The sequence below is a fragment of the Diabrotica undecimpunctata genome, chromosome 7 (genome assembly GCF_040954645.1).
Source record: "Diabrotica undecimpunctata isolate CICGRU chromosome 7, icDiaUnde3, whole genome shotgun sequence".
NCBI lineage: Eukaryota > Metazoa > Arthropoda > Insecta > Coleoptera > Chrysomelidae > Diabrotica > Diabrotica undecimpunctata.
Genome location: NC_092809.1, coordinates 39947447 through 39968454, shown reverse-complemented (window position 1 = coordinate 39968454; position 21008 = coordinate 39947447). Strand labels below are relative to the sequence as shown.

The 21008-nt window shown below is 36.1% G+C and overlaps 1 protein-coding gene across 7 annotated transcripts in view; it reads left to right on the top strand.

Annotated features, from left to right (window-relative positions):
* Positions 1-21008, top strand: part of Mp (collagen XV/XVIII-type protein multiplexin) — a 1493071-nt gene that overhangs the window by 1324101 nt on the left and 147962 nt on the right. For 6 of the 7 annotated variants that reach the window (XM_072537153.1, XM_072537150.1, XM_072537148.1 and 3 more), the window contains one exon: positions 19906-19974. The exons of the other annotated variant lie outside the window; for it this stretch is intronic. In XM_072537153.1, coding sequence (XP_072393254.1) covers positions 19906-19974 — 69 coding nt within the window. The remainder of the gene's footprint in view (positions 1-19905; positions 19975-21008) is intronic. 7 annotated transcript variants of the gene reach the window in all.

The window sequence follows — 21008 nt, the reverse complement described above, 5'->3', positions numbered from 1 at the left end:
TGACGAGACCGCCTACCGACTAAACCACCCCCTCTTTCTCTGACCGACGGGCCCGGAACCGCTCTTAGCGAGCATATCTGGCCCGTCAGCCTTACTCTTAACTTCCCTCTGGCACTTTTCGCGTGCATTACATGGATTTGACGGCCTACCGGCCTCCCTCACCAGCACAAGGCTCGGGCGAGACTGGTCGGTGAAGCTACCGTCCTGCTCAATCCTCATTCTGGCGAGACAGCCTGGTTGCCACCCCTTCCACATTGAAACTAACGAGTAGAACCAGCTGGCAATTAACAGTAACACCATTCATTCGTACTTTCATCAATTCAGTTCCGGATTCATACCCTCATTCACTAATAATTTTCGGGGTATCGGGACATCCGACGGGATTGGATGTAAAAAGTCTTTTCCCGTCCCATGTCCCGCGGCCCCGACAATGAAATAAAATAAATAAATTAATAAATAAAAATAGATAAAAAATAAGTTAAAAGTAATGTAGATAAAATAAAAATAAAAACAACAGCTAAAATTGGTATAGATAAGATATAGTAAAAACGAAAGTAACTTGAATAAATAAAATGCAATAAAATAAGTAAATAAATAACACACATTTTTAAAACAGTAAATAAATATAGCGGTCAATCCATCTACAGCCGCCTCTCTTTCTTTTCCTTGTGCTTTATGGTTTTTGTAACAAAGGCAATGATCAGTTCGAAATCGTGCTTGCTGTCGATGGCTTTATCGATCAGCTCGTGAGGCTCGCCTAGTGGAGATCCCAGGCTCAGCTGCAGTTCGTTTCGCCCCGTGTAGTATGCAGGGCAGTCGAAAACAACATGCTGCGCATCGTCCACCACTCCACACTCAGGACATAGATCGTCTCCGGACTTACCGATTCTGTGGGTGTATTTCCGAAACGATCCGTGCCCCGTCAGAAACTGCGTGAAGTAGTAGTTGACGCGCCGATGCCGACACCCGTACCACCTCACTACATCCGGGACCAGGGACCTCGTCCAGGCCGCCTTTTCGACTTCGGCTGCCCATTCCCTCTGCCACATCTCCAAGCTTCTGGCTCTTTCTTGTGGCCCTGAACCAACCGCCCCGTTGCCCCTCTGATACATTCGAGCTCTTTCCCTGGCCAGGATGTGCACGGGTACAGAACCAGCCACTACCTGTAAGGCAATGGTAGATATAGTTCTGTACGCGCTGCACACCCTGATCAGAGGTTTCCTTTGAGCCCTAAAGAGCATGTCCTTATATTTCTTCATCTGGAGGACCTCGTGCCACACGGGGGCCCCGTATAAGATGATCGATAATATTGATTGTAACATAACCGATCTCTTCTGAGATCCGGGCCCCCCTATGTTTGGCAATAATTTGTTCAATGCTGAGGTCCTCCCTTCCGCCTTTCGACATGCTTCTTGTATGTGCTGCCCAAAGGTAAGTCGGTTGTCGAAAGTAATACCGAGATACTTGACTGTCCTTTGGGGTCTTATTTCGGAGCCTTGATATTTGAAAACCAAGTCATCCCTTTTCCTTGGTCCTCTCAGAATTATTATCTCTGTTTTGTCTACTGCTAATTTCAAGTCGTTCTTCTCGATCCACGCCGCGGTCGTGTTTATTGCTTTATTTACCTTTTCTGTTATGCCCCAATTCTTATCATCCTCAACCAATAGGGCTAGATCGTCTGCGTATGCTATCGCTTTGACTCCTTGTCTCTGCTTGTGAATTTCTAGTACCCCATTGTATAACATGTTCCAGAGTAAGGTTCCCAGGACTGACCCCTGGGGTACTCCCGCGGTCATTTGTTTCTTTTTCTTCTTGGATATGCATACGGATCGTTCCGAAAGGTAGTCCTTTATTATATTGGACATATATTCCGGAGCCCCGCTTTCGACTACTCGGTCTACTATGAGGCCCCAGTTTGCTGAATTAAAAGCATTTTTTATGTCCAACAGAACAAGAACCACCCATCTTTTCTTGCTTGATTTGGCCGCGTTCCTTATCCAGGTCGCGGCGTCGATTGTCGATCTGCCTTTCCTAAATCCGTACTGTTGGTTGGATAAGACTCTCTCATCTTCCAACATGCCTTCCAGCCTCTTCTTGATAAGTCTTTCGTAGAACTTACCAAGGCAGTCCAGAAGGCATATTGGCCGATAAGAGGTCGGTGAATCAGGGGGTTTCCCGGGCTTTAGGAGTAGAACCAAGTTCGCCTCCTTCAAGTCCTTGGGAAACTCTTGTTTCTGCAGTAGATCATTAAATATTCTTCTGATCAAACCTGGTTTCTCAGTTGCTATTATCTTTATTGCCTCTGGTGGTAGCCCGTCAGGGCCGGGAGCTTTCCCTGTCTTTGTATCCTGACCAGCGGTTTTCACCTGTTCTTCTGTGAACTCCTCTATCATGGTTGGGAAAACCTTGGTGAAATCTGACATGTCCTTGGTGGGAAAGAGGAGTTCAGCTGATCTCATCCGCTGGTCTTCGTCGAGTCTATATGGGGCCATTATCTTTAAGGTCTTCATTGTGATTTTGTATGCATCACCCCATATATCCTCGTCGAGTACTTTTATCAGGGTCTGCCACTTTTCTTTTTTCTCTTTTTTTATTGTATTATTTAATCTTTTCTTCAAATCCTTGTATGTATCTTTAAGCTCGAGGTTGCCCTGGCTTCTCGTATAATTCCTTCGAGCTCTGAGGCATCTCTCCCGTAGATCTTCTATCTCATCTGTCCGCCAATAGGGGGATTTTTTTCCATGTTTCTTCTTCTCGGTAGCCAATTTTGCCGCATTTTGTAGAGCTGTTCGAAGTTGGCCGAGGTCAGAAATCTCATCTTCATTTATTTTTCTGACCTCCGATAGGTACTTGTTTTTGTTGAAATATGATTTTGCTGTACCTATCGACCGCTTTATCCCTCCTTTAACCTTTACCTCAAATTGTATATATCGGTGGTAGGTGAAGAGCTGATCGTCGAGTACATCCCACCCGTACACCTTCCTGGATAGCCCTTCGCTCGCGAATGTGATGTCAATGTGTGATTGGCTGGCCCCCCGTACGAAGGTTGGCTTATTGTTGTTCAGCCCTTGGAGGCCAGCCTGGGCTATCCATTCATTCCAGAGTTCCCCGTTTTTGTCGTTTATGGGGGAACCCCATTGTCTGGACTTCGCATTTATGTCCCCGGCGATCAGTATTTTTTTTTTCGTTTATAGCGGCACCCATTATTTCATTAACGATTGTTTCGTATCTCATCATAGGGATGTTTGGAGATACATAGCATGCCAGGAGACTGAAATCCCTCAACCTAATGAGTAAATGATTTCCTCCCCTGACAATGCTCTGCACTCCGACATCCCTATTTTTAATGAGCACCGCTACATTTTTCCCCTCGTCTTGTATCCACCCACCGCCTGTCGTTATCTTTTTGTTAGGTTCGGGTACGATGAGCAGATCTATATTTAGCTTGCAGGCTTTTGCGTAGATGAGGTCGTGCGCTCGGCGCGCCCTGCCTACGTTCACCTGCAAAATCCTTATACCAGGTTGATCTTTGGGGTTCATTATGGTTCAGTTCCCTGAGGTCGCTTCCGCAGTGGATTCGCGTCTTATATTAAAATTAAAATTCTTATAGACTAGGATAAAAAAATAAATAAGTATAAATAAAATTAGTGTATAAATAAAAAGTTTATAAATATAATATGTATAAATAAAATAAGATAGATAAAATATATAAATAAAATAATAAATGTGTGTATATATAAAATTTTTAAATAAATAAAGTATATAAATATGTAAATATAATAGATAGCATTTAGTGAATAACGTGGATATAATGTTGTAGTACTTGGATGCCTTTATCCATGAAAAGCTGAGAGAGATGGCTTCCTGTCCCGCCGGTGGGCTGTATAGGGGCCCACTCGCGTTCTCCAGGGAGCCATCTCTCGCTTTTTCGTCTTCCTTGTTACATTTACCCACCCTTTGGGGGTTCCCTGTCTCCTCCCCTGCCATACACCCACCTTCTATAGGCTGGGCACTGCATCCTATCCATTCTATGGCCTTCCTCGTTACAGGTGAGGCAGTATGAAGTGCTGTCGCACTGCACTGCTGTGTGCCCTGATTTTAAGCAGTTGTAGCAGCACGCTGCCCTGCTCTCACCTTTGCACTCATATGTGCTGTGGCCATAGTGAAGGCACTTGTAGCACCTTGTTGGGGTATATCTTTCACTGATAGGACATGATACCCAGCCTATAATTATGGAGCTGTATCTCCTCAATTCTTCAGCTGTTGAGGGGCGTACGGCTACGGTCGCCACCTGCTCCCCATGTTTATTAGTTCTTAGCGTCTTTATATCAATTTCTTTTTTCGATATTCCTGTGTACATTTTTATGGCACTTTGGAGTCGTTCCTCCGTCAATTAAAGTATATGAAAGAACAAAATCAATACAAATAAATAGAGGCGACGATATTTTTAAAAGATTAGAATGGGAAGAAAAAGGTATAAAAATTTGTGGACCAGGCTTGAACCATCTAAGGTACGCTAATGATATCGCATTTATAATCTACAAAAAAGAAGAATTATTTGAAATGATGAAAGAACTGGACGTAGAAGCTGGAAAGATAGGCCTTAATATGAATTACAGCAAGACCAAAATTATAACAAATACAGATGAAGACATCACAATGAAGATCGGACAAGATGAGATAGAAAAAGTTCAGGATATATATATATATATATATATATATATATATATATATATATATATATATATATATCTTGGTCAAACTATAAAACTTAAGAAAGAAAACCAAACAGCAGAGATAAGGTGAGTTAGACTGGCTTGGGCGGCATTTGGCAAACTAAGTTACATTCTTAAAAACAAAAGATATTCACAGCATCTTAGGACCAAAGTATACAATCAATGCGTATTCCCTATTTTCACTTATGGTTCCCAAACGTGGACATTTACAAAAGGAAACATGGACAAAATCATAAAAACCCAAAGAGCAATGGAAAGACAAATGTTGCACATAAGACTAATGGATAAAAAGAGAAACGAGTGGATAAGAGAGAAAACAAAAGTGAGCGATGCTAGAAAAGAAGTTGCAAAATTGAAATGGAGATTTGCCGGATACAATATAAGACAAAAAGAAGACCAATGGAACAAAATTCTTATAAATTGGAGACCGTGGGAATATAAACGAAGCAGAGGAAGCACATGATATCAAGAAGCACGTGGGCTCTAGGTGGATGACTGTAGCGATAGACAGGGAAGAATGGAAAAGGATTGGGGAGGTCTATGTCCAAAGATGGGCCGAAGAAGGCTAATTAGAGAGATAGATAGATCCCTCATATACCTTTTAGAGCCTACAAAAACTTGTATAAGATTTTTACTTGAAATCGATGATTTTTTCATAAATCGACTGGGGTATTAGTACCGCCTTCATTATTGATATCCTCCATTACTACAAAGTTAGTTGTAATCACTAGTAATCACACTGTTGATCCAGAAATGTGACTTATCTACTAATAAATCATTTTAAACAAATATTTTATTACTTAACTTTTTTATCATTGCTTGTTCAATAATGGGCTCAGATCACGATTGGTAAGAATCTTCTACATTTTAATAAAATATTGCTTATCAATTTTTATGCGTATTCTTATGTCTCTACGTTGCTCATTGTTCTCATTTATCCAAGTTCCTAAAAACGCTAATAATCTATTTATAGATAACGCGGTAATTCTAAATAAAATAAAATTCGAAATAATAATTCAGCTTGAGTTCTTGTGACACGTGTAACAGCAAAAACTTTTATTGCTTTTTCTTCATTTTTATATTTTTAACAGCGATTTCATACGTTAGAAACATATAGAAAATATGTATACCTCTCGAGCAGTTAATAGTTCTTGCCTGGAGTGTAAATGCTATTGAAGTTCTAGAAAATTTATTGTAAATCTTATCGAAAAGTTCTCCAAAGCTATTGGAAGTTTTCTTTTTTACTTACTTAGGGCTTATTTACAAGAAAACTTGGAAAATCTTGATTCAGTAACTTAACTTTAAGAAAGTTAATATTGCTTTTTGTGTATATATTTTAAAAAGAAATTAAGTAAATCTTTAGAAACGATTTTCAGGTCAAAGGTTTTTGCTGATATGTAGTCATATACACGTATAAAAATACTAGCAAGGTTCAGATCAAAATTTGATTATTTAAGTAAAAGATTTATCATTTATGCTTATTTCCTTAACTAATGGTGACAGCAAAATTAAGTTTTTTAAATTTACATCAGTAACAGTCATTAAATAAGTAAAATTTAACAAAGTTACTGTAGGTGCTAGTGATCATTTATCATCATCTTTCTCTTCGCCTTTATCGTTATGCGGGTTCGGCTTCTAATGCTACGAGGAACTTGCGAATTAGCAATTATTGGTATTAGGTGATTAACGTCTCGAAGTTGAGCATACCCAAACCATCTTACCCTCTGATCTCCCATTTTGGCATCAATCGGTGCGCTCCTAGACTTCCCCTTATATAATTATTCTTAATTTTATTCTTTTTGCTACTCCTTAATAACTAAGGGTCACCATAATAAATAAGGGTTCTATGCGGTAAATAATCTACATTGCCCATCCTGCTACGCCATTATCGGGTAGATCGTTGGATAATAAATGTCACTCTTTTATGTTCTTAAATATTTATTGAGAAACACATATGTAGTACGCAGTGCTTAGTTGACTTTGTAACGAGATCCACATCTTGACATTAAGTTGTCAACTCTCCTAATTTCATTGTTAACCCTTTTTATACTTACCCTTGCAGGTGACGATATCGGTCAGCTTTGTTATGCATGTGTAAGCAAGACCACGCTTGTATTATTAGCAATTATGCAAACTCAGGTATTTTGTTAAACTTCACACACTGTGTGTTCCCGATTCTAATTGAAACAATGGTTTGTATTGGTGATTTGTATATGACTTAAGTTTATTGTTCTTAAATTTGAATTCTTCACGTTTTGCTGATAGACAAAAACAGTGAAAGTTTACCGTTTTTTTACCTTACTTTATTAATAACTAATTAAACCTCAAAAATCAACTACAGGAAACATATAGGTTTTCGCTACTGAGATTGATACTACTTAAAACAACTGTCGTTTGCTGACCGGTTCAGTATCACAAACAGGGTACTTTTTTTGCTTATTTCCCTGGCCTATTTCTGAATCGCACGCTTATCTCCTATAAATTACAGTCTTATAGTTATTAGTCAATTCATTATTTATTATGGTACCGAGATAGTTGTAGTGCATTACTCTTTCTACTGGGGTTTGATTGACGTAGAATTGACCCTATGTTAACTTTTTCTTTCTAATTATCATGAGCTTTCCCTTTTTTACGTTTATATTGAATCCATATTGTTGACTATAATATGTGATTTTGTCCATCATATACTAGGGTTTTCTGCAAATACTAGGGTTTTCACTGTGTATATGATATTGTTTAACCGGTGACCGCTTGATAAATTGCGTTAGGCTTTCACGGCCATCGTCTAACTTATTAAACTGTTTATTCGGGCTGTTGGGCCGTTGTCTTCTGTTGAGATTTGTTCTCGACGTTTCGCCAACACTAGGGGTTGGCATCTTCTGGAGATGTTGATGCTTCGCTTGTAAGCAGAAACTGACGACGCGTTGTACTACGGAGGCAATATTTATAATTCCCACTCGCCTCCCCTCCACTGGTTTCGGCTTGAGGGGGCGTGTCGTTGTTTATAGTAGCTTTTCTATCTCCGTGTTTGGCGGGAAGGGCGTTTGTGGATTTTAATACTGGTATCCATGTTTTGTTGATTTTTAGTCCTTCTTCTATCCTATTGAAATTGTTTGGGTGCTTGTATATTTCCACCGCTTCCCGATATAACCGTGGGTAGTACTGTGAAGTTTTGTCCAGCATCTGTGTTTCTTCAAATAGTATTCGATGTTCTCCGCTTCCCAAAGCGTGTTCGGCAACGGCAGATTTGTCGATATGTCCTAAACGACAATGGCTTTTATGTTCATTTATCCTGGTGTTGGTGTGTCTTTTTGTGGTTCCCACATATACCATTCCACATGTGCATGGTATTCGGTATACTCCCCCGAATATATACGGTATACCCATTAGCAACGGCCGGAGTATACCGAATACCATGCACATGTGGAATGGTATATGTGGGAACCACAAAAAGACACACCAACACCAGGATAAATGAACATAAAAGCCATTGTCGTTTAGGACATATCGACAAATCTGCCGTTGCCGAACACGCTTTGGGAAGCGGAGAACATCGAATACTATTTGAAGAAACACAGATGCTGGACAAAACTTCACAGTACTACCCACGGTTATATCGGGAAGCGGTGGAAATATACAAGCACCCAAACAATTTCAATAGGATAGAAGAAGGACTAAAAATCAACAAAACATGGATACCAGTATTAAAATCCACAAACGCCCTTCCCGCCAAACACGGAGATAGAAAAGCTACTATAAACAACGACACGCCCCCTCAAGCCGAAACCAGTGGAGGGGAGGCGAGTGGGAATTATAAATATTGCCTCCGTAGTACAACGCGTCGTCAGTTTCTGCTTACAAGCGAAGCATCAACATCTCCAGAAGATGCCAACCCCTAGTGTTGGCGAAACGTCGAGAACAAATCTCAACAGAAGACAACGGCCCAACAGCCCGAATAAACAGTTTAATACGGTGACCGCTTGTTAGAATGCCTTTTTTAATTTCATGCAAAGCTTTGCTAAATAGTTTTTCAGATTGGGATTGAACATAAGAGGAGACAAAATACAGCCTTGCCTCACTCCACGCATGATGTTCACGTATTCGGTGTGTTCACCTTCAATTCTGATATTTACGGTATGATTTTCAGATCTTGGTTGTTAATTTCTGCTTATTTTAGTATTTGCATCATTTTGGTGTGCTATACTGGATCAAACATCTTCTAGTTATCAACCGCATATGCGTATACTTCACAGTAGACGTCTCTGCATCTCTGTAATAAGACTTGTACTGAAAACAAAGTTTTTCAAATAGTTTAAGGATATAACTCATGAGGCTTATCGTACAATATTCTTTGCATTTCTTTAGCCACTTTGTTTTTTATTGTATTTATTTTATTTCTCCAGTTATGTATACGTTTGAGTAAACTTTTTAATTATTACTACTGATTAGTTGTCCATTAGTTTGAGTAGTTCTGTTGTATATTATTAATGCCTGCTGCTTTACAATCCTTTAGCTGCGTTATTGCAGAATATACTTCCTGCTGCAATATTTTTAGGCCATCATTTACTTCCCCATCTGGCTCAAAGTGTTATCTCTTTAGTCTTTAAACAGTTTCTCTAGGTATTCCTTTCAACCTCTTATTTCACTCTGTGTGAAATAATATTTTTGTCAGAATGAGTTAGATTTTCTTTTCTTCTTCATCTTAGTCCACCTGTGAGTTCTTCAACTTTCATGTGTACATTGTGACTATATTCCTTAAACCGCAGCATTTTAATTCCTTCGCATCTTGTCATTGCTTTTTATTTCGAGTTGTCACCGAAATTACTCATAACGGCATTAGAGTATGCCTTTAAGATGATCAATTGGGACCACAGAGGAGTAGCAATAGACGGCGAAAAACTTAACCATCTCCGTTTCACAGATTGACATTGTCCTTATCACAGATGATTTAGGAGAAGCCACAAATATGTTAAATGAATTGGACTTTGCATGTTCAAAGGTGGGCCTCAGAATAAACTTGACCAAAACTTTTAAGTTTATGATTTAAATATGATTTATATATGTTTGTCAAGTTTATGACAAATGTGGTCTCCAACAACCATTTAACTATTCAAGACAAAATGTTAGAATTGGTGGAGAAATATTTGGGTCATGAAATAAAAATTAGCAGGGATAACCAAACATGCGAAATCCAAAGACGAATTACCTAAGCGTGGATAGCCTTTGGAAAACTGCGAGACACACTAAGGGCCAACATACCAATTAGCCTAAAAAAAAGTATTTGACTAATGCGTATTACCACTCATGACCTATGGGACGGAAACTATGACTCTAACCAAGACTACGGCTTCGAAATTGAGAGTGGCACAGAAACGAATGGAACGGTCTATGCTGGGAGTGACGTTGCGGAACCGAATAAGAAACGAAGATCTGCGAAGAAGGACGAGTATTGCTGATGTTGTGGAGCGCAGAGCGGAACTGAAATGGAATTGGGCAGGTCATGTATCATTACGAGAATGCACGACTTGTAATGTAAGACCACCTACACGTTGGACCGACGACATCAGGCATATCACCAAAAATTGACAACAAAGAGCACAAAATCGTAAAGAATGGAGGAGTTTAAGGGAGGCCCATGTCAAGCAGTGGACGTGATAAATGAAAGCTAGATGATGATGATGTAGTAACACCATCTTAATAATGAAATATGTCAAATGTGCAAGTGTAAATATCCAAGTATCTTTAGGCTTTTGGACCATTGTGTATTGAAAAGTGGAAAGTTAGAGAAATCTTGAAACGCATAAGCGCTGTGGCAAATTTAGTTAAGGTTGGGCACAAAAATTTATATAAACTTGTTAATAGCCTAAGAAAATATATTCACGACAACGAGAATATTATAAATAGAAAACCATATTCGTATAATTGCAACGATATTACTAATAATAAGAGTGTATCACCTGGGAAAGTTGATTCTCATGCACTTTGTAATTCATCGGTATATAGCAATGTACAACCAGCTCTAGTTAGAGACATAGATAACCTAAATACAAACAAAAGTCCTGCTTTTCAAAGCCTACCAGAAGTTCGTTTACGATGCGACGTATTAGTCGTATAAGGCAAACACCTCAATAGTTAGATTTTTAAGTATAATTATAGATTGTTATAAAATTAATTCTTATGCAGCAATTACAAGAAGAATTGGTTGAATATGGCCTGAAAATTAATCTAGGGAAAACAGAGCATATGGTGATCGGTGGTCCTGAAGAAGAGCTCAGGTTTAACAATGGTTCTTTAAAAATTGTGAGAATTTTAAATAGTAGGTGTCACATGCTCCAATACAGTAACATTTAATGTAGACGTTAATAATAAAATAGCTCAAGGTAAGAGACCTCAAAGGCAAGTGAACTCGATATTATGGAATAATTAAGTCACAAGATACACTAAACGTCTGATTTATAAAGCAAGAATACACAAAAGCATCTACGTATGGATCTGAAGTCCAGATACTAAATAAGAGACAAAGAGAAAAATTAAAAGCTATGGAGATGAATTAACGGAGAAGAAGCTGTAGGACATCTTAGTTTGAACATATAAAAAAATAGATTAGATAGAAGATGCAAGTAGAAGGCAACATTCTAGATACCATTAACAGAAAGTGTAGTATGGAGATCACCATAGAATAAAAGAACGCAGATGGCCGAAAGGAGTACTTCAATGACGCAACAACCACTTAACTTAAGGGTTAAGATACTAAAATAAATTTTAAATTTAATCTGTATCACACACTGAACTTTACCGATTACTACCACACAACAAATGCCTATACACTGAAATGAATAAGAAAAGAAGAAGATCAATGAATTATGGATAATAATTTAAGTAATAGAAAAACCTCTTGAACTCCACAAAAAATTGTTTGGCTAAAGAGTTAAAACAAATTTAAATTAATAAACACTAAAACTCACAAACCATTTAATTACTAATTATTTACGACGCATTCAGCGAACCAACAAAAAAATTATATTATATGCTAATAAGTTACTTCTGTTACGGAAAATTTGTAAGTAAAATAGTTACAGATTGCGAAAATTACATGCATATCGTGCGATAGGAGACCGAGATTTAAGTTTATTGAAAAATTGCGTGTTGATATTTTATTACCAATGTACTGAATGTACTACTAGAAAGCATATCTGTATGTTGTAGTAATCCAATAAATAAAAAAATATACTGAAAGCATTTTAATGATAATTTGATATACAGTGAACGGCTAAATTATGGAATATTATCATTATTTCGAAAACCATCGAGTTTTGAGGGAAATCCTCAAACAGGTCGATTTTTGTTATAAAATACCCATGTTATAACGTACATGGAGTAGGGATGACGTCACTGGTGTAGGTGTAGTGACGTAATCCTTAATTTTTTTAAATAGAAATCGGTATAATGCGACACCTCATTTAAACGAGAATTTACTTTTCTATTTAACGACTTTACATTTTTAACTAAAATATTTTTTTAAGGGTACAAAAACAATTTTTTTTTAATTTAAATTCAACTAAATTACAACTAATGATTTAATTAATAATGTACTTTAAAGTAACCAAATTATGCATAATAATTATTTTAAATTAAATGTTCGAAATGCCATCCATCGGTTTTTTGACAATATGCAAATCTACGAACACATTCATCGGACAAGTACATTGCGGATGACTTCTGGAGTAATTAGACGTATTTCATGCCTAATTCTATCTTTCAAGTCCAGTAAGTTTTGGGGTCTATTGACATAAACTTTTGATTTTATGTAACCCCGCAGGAGAAAGTCTAGAGGTGTCAGATCTGGCGAGCTTGCTGGCCACTCTATAAAACCTCGTCTTCTGATCCACCTCCTGGGAAAGCAATGATTTAAAAATTGACGTACTTCACGTGCGTAATGCGAAGGAGCTCTATCTTGTTGAAACCAGATATTTTAACTAGGTAGGATTATTGGCATTTGGATACATGTTAGCAAGGACAGGTATAAGTTGATTTAAAAAAAAAAAGGTAAATAACGTTCTCCTGTTACATTTTCTTCAAAGAAAAAAAGACCAATGATTCTGTCATTAATGATCTCTGCTCATACATTTACTTTCTGAGGATATTGCGTGCGTGACTTAGTCATCCAATGTGAGTTTTATTGACTACAATATCTGCAATTTTGACGATTCACGGTACCATATATAAAAAATGTTTTCATCGGAAAAAAGGATTTGATTGATGAAATGTGGATTGCGGATACATAAATCCTGCATAATTTCAGAAAATTGAAGCGGGTGATCGGGATCGCCGTCGTTTAATTCCTGATGTAGTTGAATTTTGTAGGGATGGTATTTTTCCTTTTTTTTTTTAAATACGTAATACCGATCGTTGGGAAACTCCAGTATATTCACCCATTTGTGTTGAACTACTATGGGGATTGTCATATACATTTAATAAAATATCAAGTTTCACATTGTCTTCAATTTTAGGACGCCCAGCGTTTGGAATATGTTCAACGTGCCCAGTTTCTCCAAATTTTCGGACTATTTTACTTACTGTTGATTAGCTGATGGGTCTGTCTGGATATTTTGCGTTGAATAAATTGCGTACCTTGTTGTTCCCTTGTGTTCTTTTGTTATCTCCGCATCCGCTAAGATTTAATATTTCTATGCGTTGTGTTTCATTTAGGTGAGCTATAATTTAGTATTCAAAAGTAAAAATTACAATTGACAACTGATGACAATTCACAAAATCAAAACATTTACGTCAATAAATATTACAGTAACTATGCCACTATCACTTGCGTGAATTGACATTTGACAAAAAGTTTCAGTGTTTATATGAGATAACTTTTTGTTCCATTATTATTTTTACTTATTTTTGCTTTTTATAAGTATTTACATCAGAAAGTCATGGCAGGATCCGATGGATGGCATTTCGAATATTTAATTTAAAATAATTGTTATGCATAATTTGGTTACTTTAAAGTACATTATGAATTAAATCATTAGTTGTAATTTAGTTGAATTTATATTAAAAAAAATGTTTTTGTACCGTTAAAAAATAGTTTAGTTAAAAATGTAATGTGGTTAAATAGAGAATTAAATTCTCTGTCGCATTATACCAATTTCTATTTAAAAAAATTAACCGCTATGTCACTACACCCACACCGGTGATGTCATCCCTACTCCATGTACGTTATAAGATGGGTATTTTATAACAAAAATCGACCTGTTTCGGGATTTCCCTTAAAACGCGACGGTTCTTGAAATAATGATAATATTCCATAATTTAGCCGTTCACTGCATAAAACAATATTTGAGAAGGAAGGGTTATTTTTCCCTTTTTTCGCCATTTTTAACTATTGACGATTTTTGGGCTATACCTACGAATAGGAATAAAACAAAAGATATATAAATATAAATGTGAATAAACAGATTTTAAACTTTTAAATTTTTTAAATGAAAATTAAAATAAACTAATTATTTTTTTTGTTTTTTTTTATATAGTCCAGTCGTCAGAGGTTTGATTTCTAAAAATAAAACGAACAAGCTGAATTTTGCTTAGAATGTCACTATTGGGACTCCAAAAAGATGCAAACAAATTTAGCACTCCTAACTCAGGCTTCCTCCTAAAAGCCACTTTCAAAGGGGGGAATGGAAAAAATCAATTTCCCAAGAATCTGTTCGCCATAGAAAAAATGTTTCAAATAAAAAATGTAGCTAAGATAATTTTGAATAAAAATATTTATTACCACTTTTTGTGGTGAATGAACCGTTCTCTCAGAAACAATGCTTTGTCATTTTCGCGCGCGAAATTAATTTTAAATAAGATTTGTATCAACTCGACGGTAAAAATTTAATATCTTTTGATCATGAGTGTCCTATCGACGAAAGACAAAATGCGTTTTAGAGATAAAGGGCAGCGGCATTTCCTATTCAATTTTTGTATTTTTCTGCAGATCTAGTCATTTTTTATAAATCTGTTAAATAAATAAACAATGCGCGATTCTTACTATTTTTCACGATTCTTATGAGATCAATAAAATATATCACTTTTATTTACTAGTCGCTATGGAATTTACATTATTAGAGCCCAATATTTAAAACTCATAACATGAAATTTCGATTTTAAGTTTTGACAACAATTGAAGAAAATTTGTTTATTATTATATATGGAAACAACTTAAACTTATTTTGCACAGACAAATTATTTTTTTGTAAGTACTTATGCCTGTCAAAAATCCCTCCTTTAATTAAAGGAGGCCTTAAATAAACTGAAAAATCCCAAAGCGCCGGGTACGGACGAGATACCAGCAGAACTTCTGAAATGTGGGGGAGACGCACTACATCGCCAAATCCACCAGCTAATAACGCACATATGGTTAGAAGAAAGGATACCAGCACGATGGAAGGAAAACATAATAGTGCCCATCCACAAAAAAGGGGACAAACAAAATGCGCGAAATATGGAGAAATTTCACTCCTAAATACGGCGTATAAAACCCTCTCAAACATCATTCTTAGTAGACTAATCCCTTATGCTGAAAATGTCCTAGGCGAATATCAAGCCGGTTTTAGGGCAAACAGATCCACAATAGATCAACTATTTACGCTGAGACAACTTCTAGAGAAGGGATGGGAGTATAACAGACCCATACACAATATTTTCATAGACTTTCGACAGGCATATGATAGCGTAGAAAGAAGCCAAGTATGGAATGCCATAGCGGAGTTCTCAACACCAAAGAAACTCATTCGGATGACCAAAGTCTGTATGGAAGGTTGAATATCTAAAGTACGTGTAAATAATAAATTGTCTGGCAGCTTTGAAATCAACCGTGGACTTAAACAGGGTAATGCGTTATCTCCACCACTTTTTAACCTTGTATTAGAGAAAGCCATAAGGTCGGCCGAAATAAAAACAGAATTGCTATCAGTTCAAGGTCCCAAGCTATTACCCGCATACGCAGATGACATACGCAGATAGACATCTTCAACAAGGTGGAAGGAGCAACAAGTGAAGTAGGGCTGAAGATGAATGAAGAGAAGACGAAATATATGTGTATAAATAGAACGATACGAAGAGACAGAATAGGACAAAATGTGACAGTCAACTCCTTCAATTTCGAAAGAGTACAACATTTTAAGTATCTGGGGGCCATAATCACAGCTGACAACGATGTCTGACAGAATCCAATCTGCAAACCGCTGTCTATTCGAGCTGGATATGCTCATAAAATCAAAAAATCTTACAAGAAGTTCAAAGATCGAAATCTATAAATCCATCGTCAGACCCTTTAATAACATACGGATACGAAACGTGGACCATGACCAAAGCAAACGAAGAAAAGCTCAAACGCTTTGAACGAAAAATACTTAGAAAAATTTTCGGACCTCACCATGACGTCACCACAAACCAGTCTAAGATCCGAACCAATATCGAATTAAAAGCACTCTGTTGCTTTTAATTGTAAAGTACAATGACGCCGATATTTTCCAAGAAATTTAATCACAACGACTAAAATGGGCAGCCCACGTGCACAGACTGCATAACGAGAGACTTGTAAAACTGGTATGGGAGGAGATTCCCATAGGCAAAAGACCACTTGGACGTCCCAGAATGCGATGGAGAGATAACATCCAAGCAGATCTCCGCAAAAAATGAACATTCCATTTGATCCTAGGTTGATGGAAGACCGAACAAATTGGAAAAAAGTTGTACAGTCAGCCAAGATCCACCCAGGGTTGTAGCGCTACGTGATGATGATGATGAATTATTAATTATTTATGTTACAAAAATTAGAATTAAAACCGAATTAAACGATATTAATATTAACAACAATGTAGTCACACATTACAGGTTTACTAAAAGGTTTATCTACAGACATGAGATTTAAAGCAAATTTAGAAAAAGAAAAACAAACATTTTAGATTATATTTAAGCAATTATACTTTACAAATTATATACTTAGGTATATTCTATGGTTACTTCTCTAAGAGTCTCATTTCACCCAGTATTACGCAAAGTATAGCAGTAACGATATATTACTAACCTGGGTTATATTTATAATTAGTCGTCTTGACGCATTACTAAATATAACCAAACATAGCAATTGTTTAAAATATTTCTACTATTAGGTTAGGTTCAATATGAGTGGGCGCCTAACCACTTTTCTACTCGACCTAAGAGGTCTATTGTGACTAATCCCTAGGTTAAACTTGTCCTTTCAACCCAGCCTTTTTAACAAAGTCTATCATGGCCTTTGGTGACACTTCAGCGAAGTCGTAGGGCTCGAATTGATGATGCTCAAGTGTATTGAGCCTGATTATATCCAAACATGGGCAGTTACACAGAAAGTGTTTCACCGTCTCGCCTTTAGCCTAACAATGTCTGCTATCCACACTTTTTATCAGACCGATTTTGTTTATGTGTTCCTTGAAGTAAGAGTATCCTGTTAGGACACCTACGATAATTCGCAGATCATTTCAATTTATATCCAGAAGATCTTTAGATCTCTTCTCTTCCTCCATACCTTTAAAGTTCGTTCTGTATTTTGTCCTCTTTTTCTTCTTCTTGATGTGCCCACCCGTAACAAATATTGGCGATCATCATATTAATTTTTATTTTGTCTGCAGCAGCGCGAAGAAGCTGCCAAGGTATTCTGTTGAACCTGGTTTCAAGGTTCTTTAACCAGGATATTATTTTTCCTCTTGGACTTCGCTTTCCAAATATTTTTACTTGCAGGAGGGCATATCTGGAATCATTTTTCATTTAGCACTTTCATCCGAAGTATTATAACTTTCAAAATTTAATAGTGGTTAGTAAAATTCATTCTTCTGAGGACCTGCTCATTTGTGACTCGGTCAGTCCACGGGACCGTAAGTATTCTGCGATATAGCCACATCTCAAATGCTTCTAATGTTCTGCACATATCTTTTTTTAAGGTCTGTGATTTAACACCACAAAAGGACAGAGAACACGTATCATTACAGCATGGTTGTTGGTCTTTTCTTTATTTATTATGATGCCGAGGTAGTTATAGTGCGTCACTCTTTCTACTGGCTTTTGTTTTTCTTAGTTTGTTTATCCCTTTTCGTTGTCCTCTGATCATTCCCCATATTTCTCTTGGTGTTCCGTAATAGTCGTGTTTCATATGAGCTTTTCCAGTTTCCTCTTTATTTTTCTGACTAAAATATTCGTTTTATTTCTGATTCGTTTTTAGTAGTTGTATGCTTGTTTTGTTTATTGCGTTCTTAATTGTAAAAAGGTATTCTTAAGATTTTGTTTTCATCCACAAGGAAACAAAGTTCCTGTATTTGGCTGTATACCATATATTAAAAAATTTTGAATAAAATCCTTTATAAAAAGGTATATAAAAAACCCAGTTAGGCTATGTTGCATAGCCCAACATAGCCCAACTGGGTTTTTTTATACCTTTTTATAAAGGATTTTATTCAAAATTTTGTTTTCACTTTCTCTCTAAACCACCAAGTTTTCTTTTATGATTTTATTCATGTTTTGATGTTGGTGTTCGTTTTTTTTCTCTCCCCAAGTGCTTCTGTTGCTAAATTAATTATGTTGTTTTTAAGTTTTTGTCAGCTTTACTCGATGTTCTCGTTTTCTAATATTTTATTCTCAGTAATCTTTTGTTGTACTCCTTTTTTTGGATAAGTAATCGGTGGATTCCATATTTAATATTTCTACTCTAATTGTGGTGCCGTTCTGTTTTCTGTGATGTATTTCATTATGATGTTTAAGACTAAATATTTTCTGGGCTATACACCTAAATAATGTTTAAGTCTTCCTTCTCAATAAATTTTGTTTTAATAATCGTGTTAATTGACTTTAAAAGACGTGGCAATCGACAAGTCATCGCTCAATATAACTGTATCATCTGAGTATCTGATAGTATTTATCAGTATTTTATTAATTTTTATTAATTTTTACACCATATTCCAAGTTTGCACTATATGCCAATTATATTCCATAAATATTCTAGCCGAATATAAATTAAATAACAGTGAGGGGAGCATACAACCCCGCCTAACTCTCTTCAGAATTTTACACTCTTCTGTCGACTTCCCATTAATACGAATGGTCAATGTTTGACGCCAATATAATTTTTCAATGATCCTGCCTTTTCATATTATTAATTGTCTTTTCATAATCAATAAAAACGCCAAAGACATATTTGCGTTGATCTTGATATTTCTAGCAAAACATTTAGTGCAAAAAGTGCTACTTCAGTTCCCAATCCATCTCTAAATCCAAGCTGCGTTTTATCTTATCTTCTTCGTATTTATTTCTTATTCTACTGTGGATGATACGTCCGAATAGCTTCTTATGAATAATAGCTTATAAATAATAAGTTATGAATTCCTCAATCAGTCCTCTAGGATGTCAACAGTTGATTGCACATAATTGAAAACCTTAACCGGGATGATATCTCGACCAACAGCTTTCCTGTGTTTTGCTAAATTTATAACTTCTACCCTTAGTATTTCTGGTTTCTCGTCTGTTGATCTTTTGGTCTGACATCATTAAATAGTTTATTTATACATACACCAAATTTCTTCTTTATTTATCATCATGTTATCTGTCAAGTATACAATTCTATGAGAGTTTTCTTATGATAGAGGCCAGCTATTTTTCTGCTTTTTTTAAGATTTTTTTAATGTGTCCGATTTGTATTCTAATTCTTTAATTTTCATGCGTTTATCCTCCATCGCCATCTTTATCGTTTGTTTTATTAATTTCTGTTTTTTTATATTCCTCCCTGTTGTTTCTCTGTTGTGTTCTAAGCTCCATCAATTTACGAATTATGTTAGTTATGTTCTAAATAAGGTATTTTCATTTCATCTAATTTCTTCGTCGTTGCTATGAGTTTTGGTTTCAGTTTTTAATTAGCAAAATACATTTGTGGTTATTTATAGTCTATAAATTAATTTTTGGTAAAATTTTAAATTTATTAGAATAATACGAAAAATTTACGTCGTTTAATGGTTAATGCACCTAAACCGAACCAGAAAAATATTACCCCAATTCATATCCGGAAGATTTCGACTCTTTTGAAAACAAATATAAATTTTACCCAAATTAAAATGAGTATGTAAATATTTAATTATATTTTACTTGCTGCACAAAGGGACGAAAACCAGCTTCGAAGAACTTAAAGCTCTGAGGGAATTGAAAGAGCTGAGGGATTTGAAGCCAGGTAGGAAAATTTGTGTTTTTCGTGTAAGTCCATTGTTTTCATTGTTACACGTTTAGGCCAGTCGGTTGTGGCAACCTAACATACGTTAGATATTGTGTTTTTCTACTTACTTTTTTTGTTATGCGTTTTAATAGACTAGAATATTTAAATTCAGTGGTAGAAAATTCAATCGTAGTGCTGGTTTTCGAAAAAAATTTAACTCAAAATTTTTAAAAAAGACACAATGTATTTACAGTATTTACAAAACTTGTTTTATCTGTACTGACACATTATTAGGCTGTCAAATGAAAAACTGTAAAAAATTATTGTACAGTTTCACTAAAATCTCTATCTCACTCAGGACCAGTAATGTCATTACATAAAACATAAGCTTTCATTTTTCTTCACCTTCACATACAACATCTTTTATGATTAATAAGGCTTGCAAGGCTTCCAGCATTGCAAGGAAGACTTAGGATGATCTAACTGCTTGTTCTGTCAATTAACACTATTCTTGCTTAGATCTTCAATTGGTTGATTCAAATATAAGACCTAGTCAATAATGTCATCTAAGCTATATCAAAAATTACTCTTTGACACTTTCAAACTAATAGACAAGGAATCGATAATCACAAAGATACTCAACAGCAAACACAACTCTGAAACAATACCAACAGAAATTCCTCGACTGGAATCAAACCAAGTCTCAGAATTAAAGATAAACGGACCTTTAATTCCAACTGGTAAAAATCATTCGTGGAGTGAGATAAGGCTGTATTTTGTCTCCTTTAATCTTTAATCTCTAGTGTAAAAGAGTATTTAGCGAAGCTTTGCACGAAATTGACAAAGGCATTCTACATTTAATCTACAAGTCCTTCTAACCAAAATCATGTACCACAGTCAATAATATGGAATCAATCTAAACATAAACCCCAGTAGAAAGATTGATGCACTAAAAGTACCTGGGCACCATAATAAATAAAGAATGGACTAAAAACCAAAAGATAAAAGTACTCCTCAGTAAAGCTTGATCCAACTTTGACTGGAATATTGCT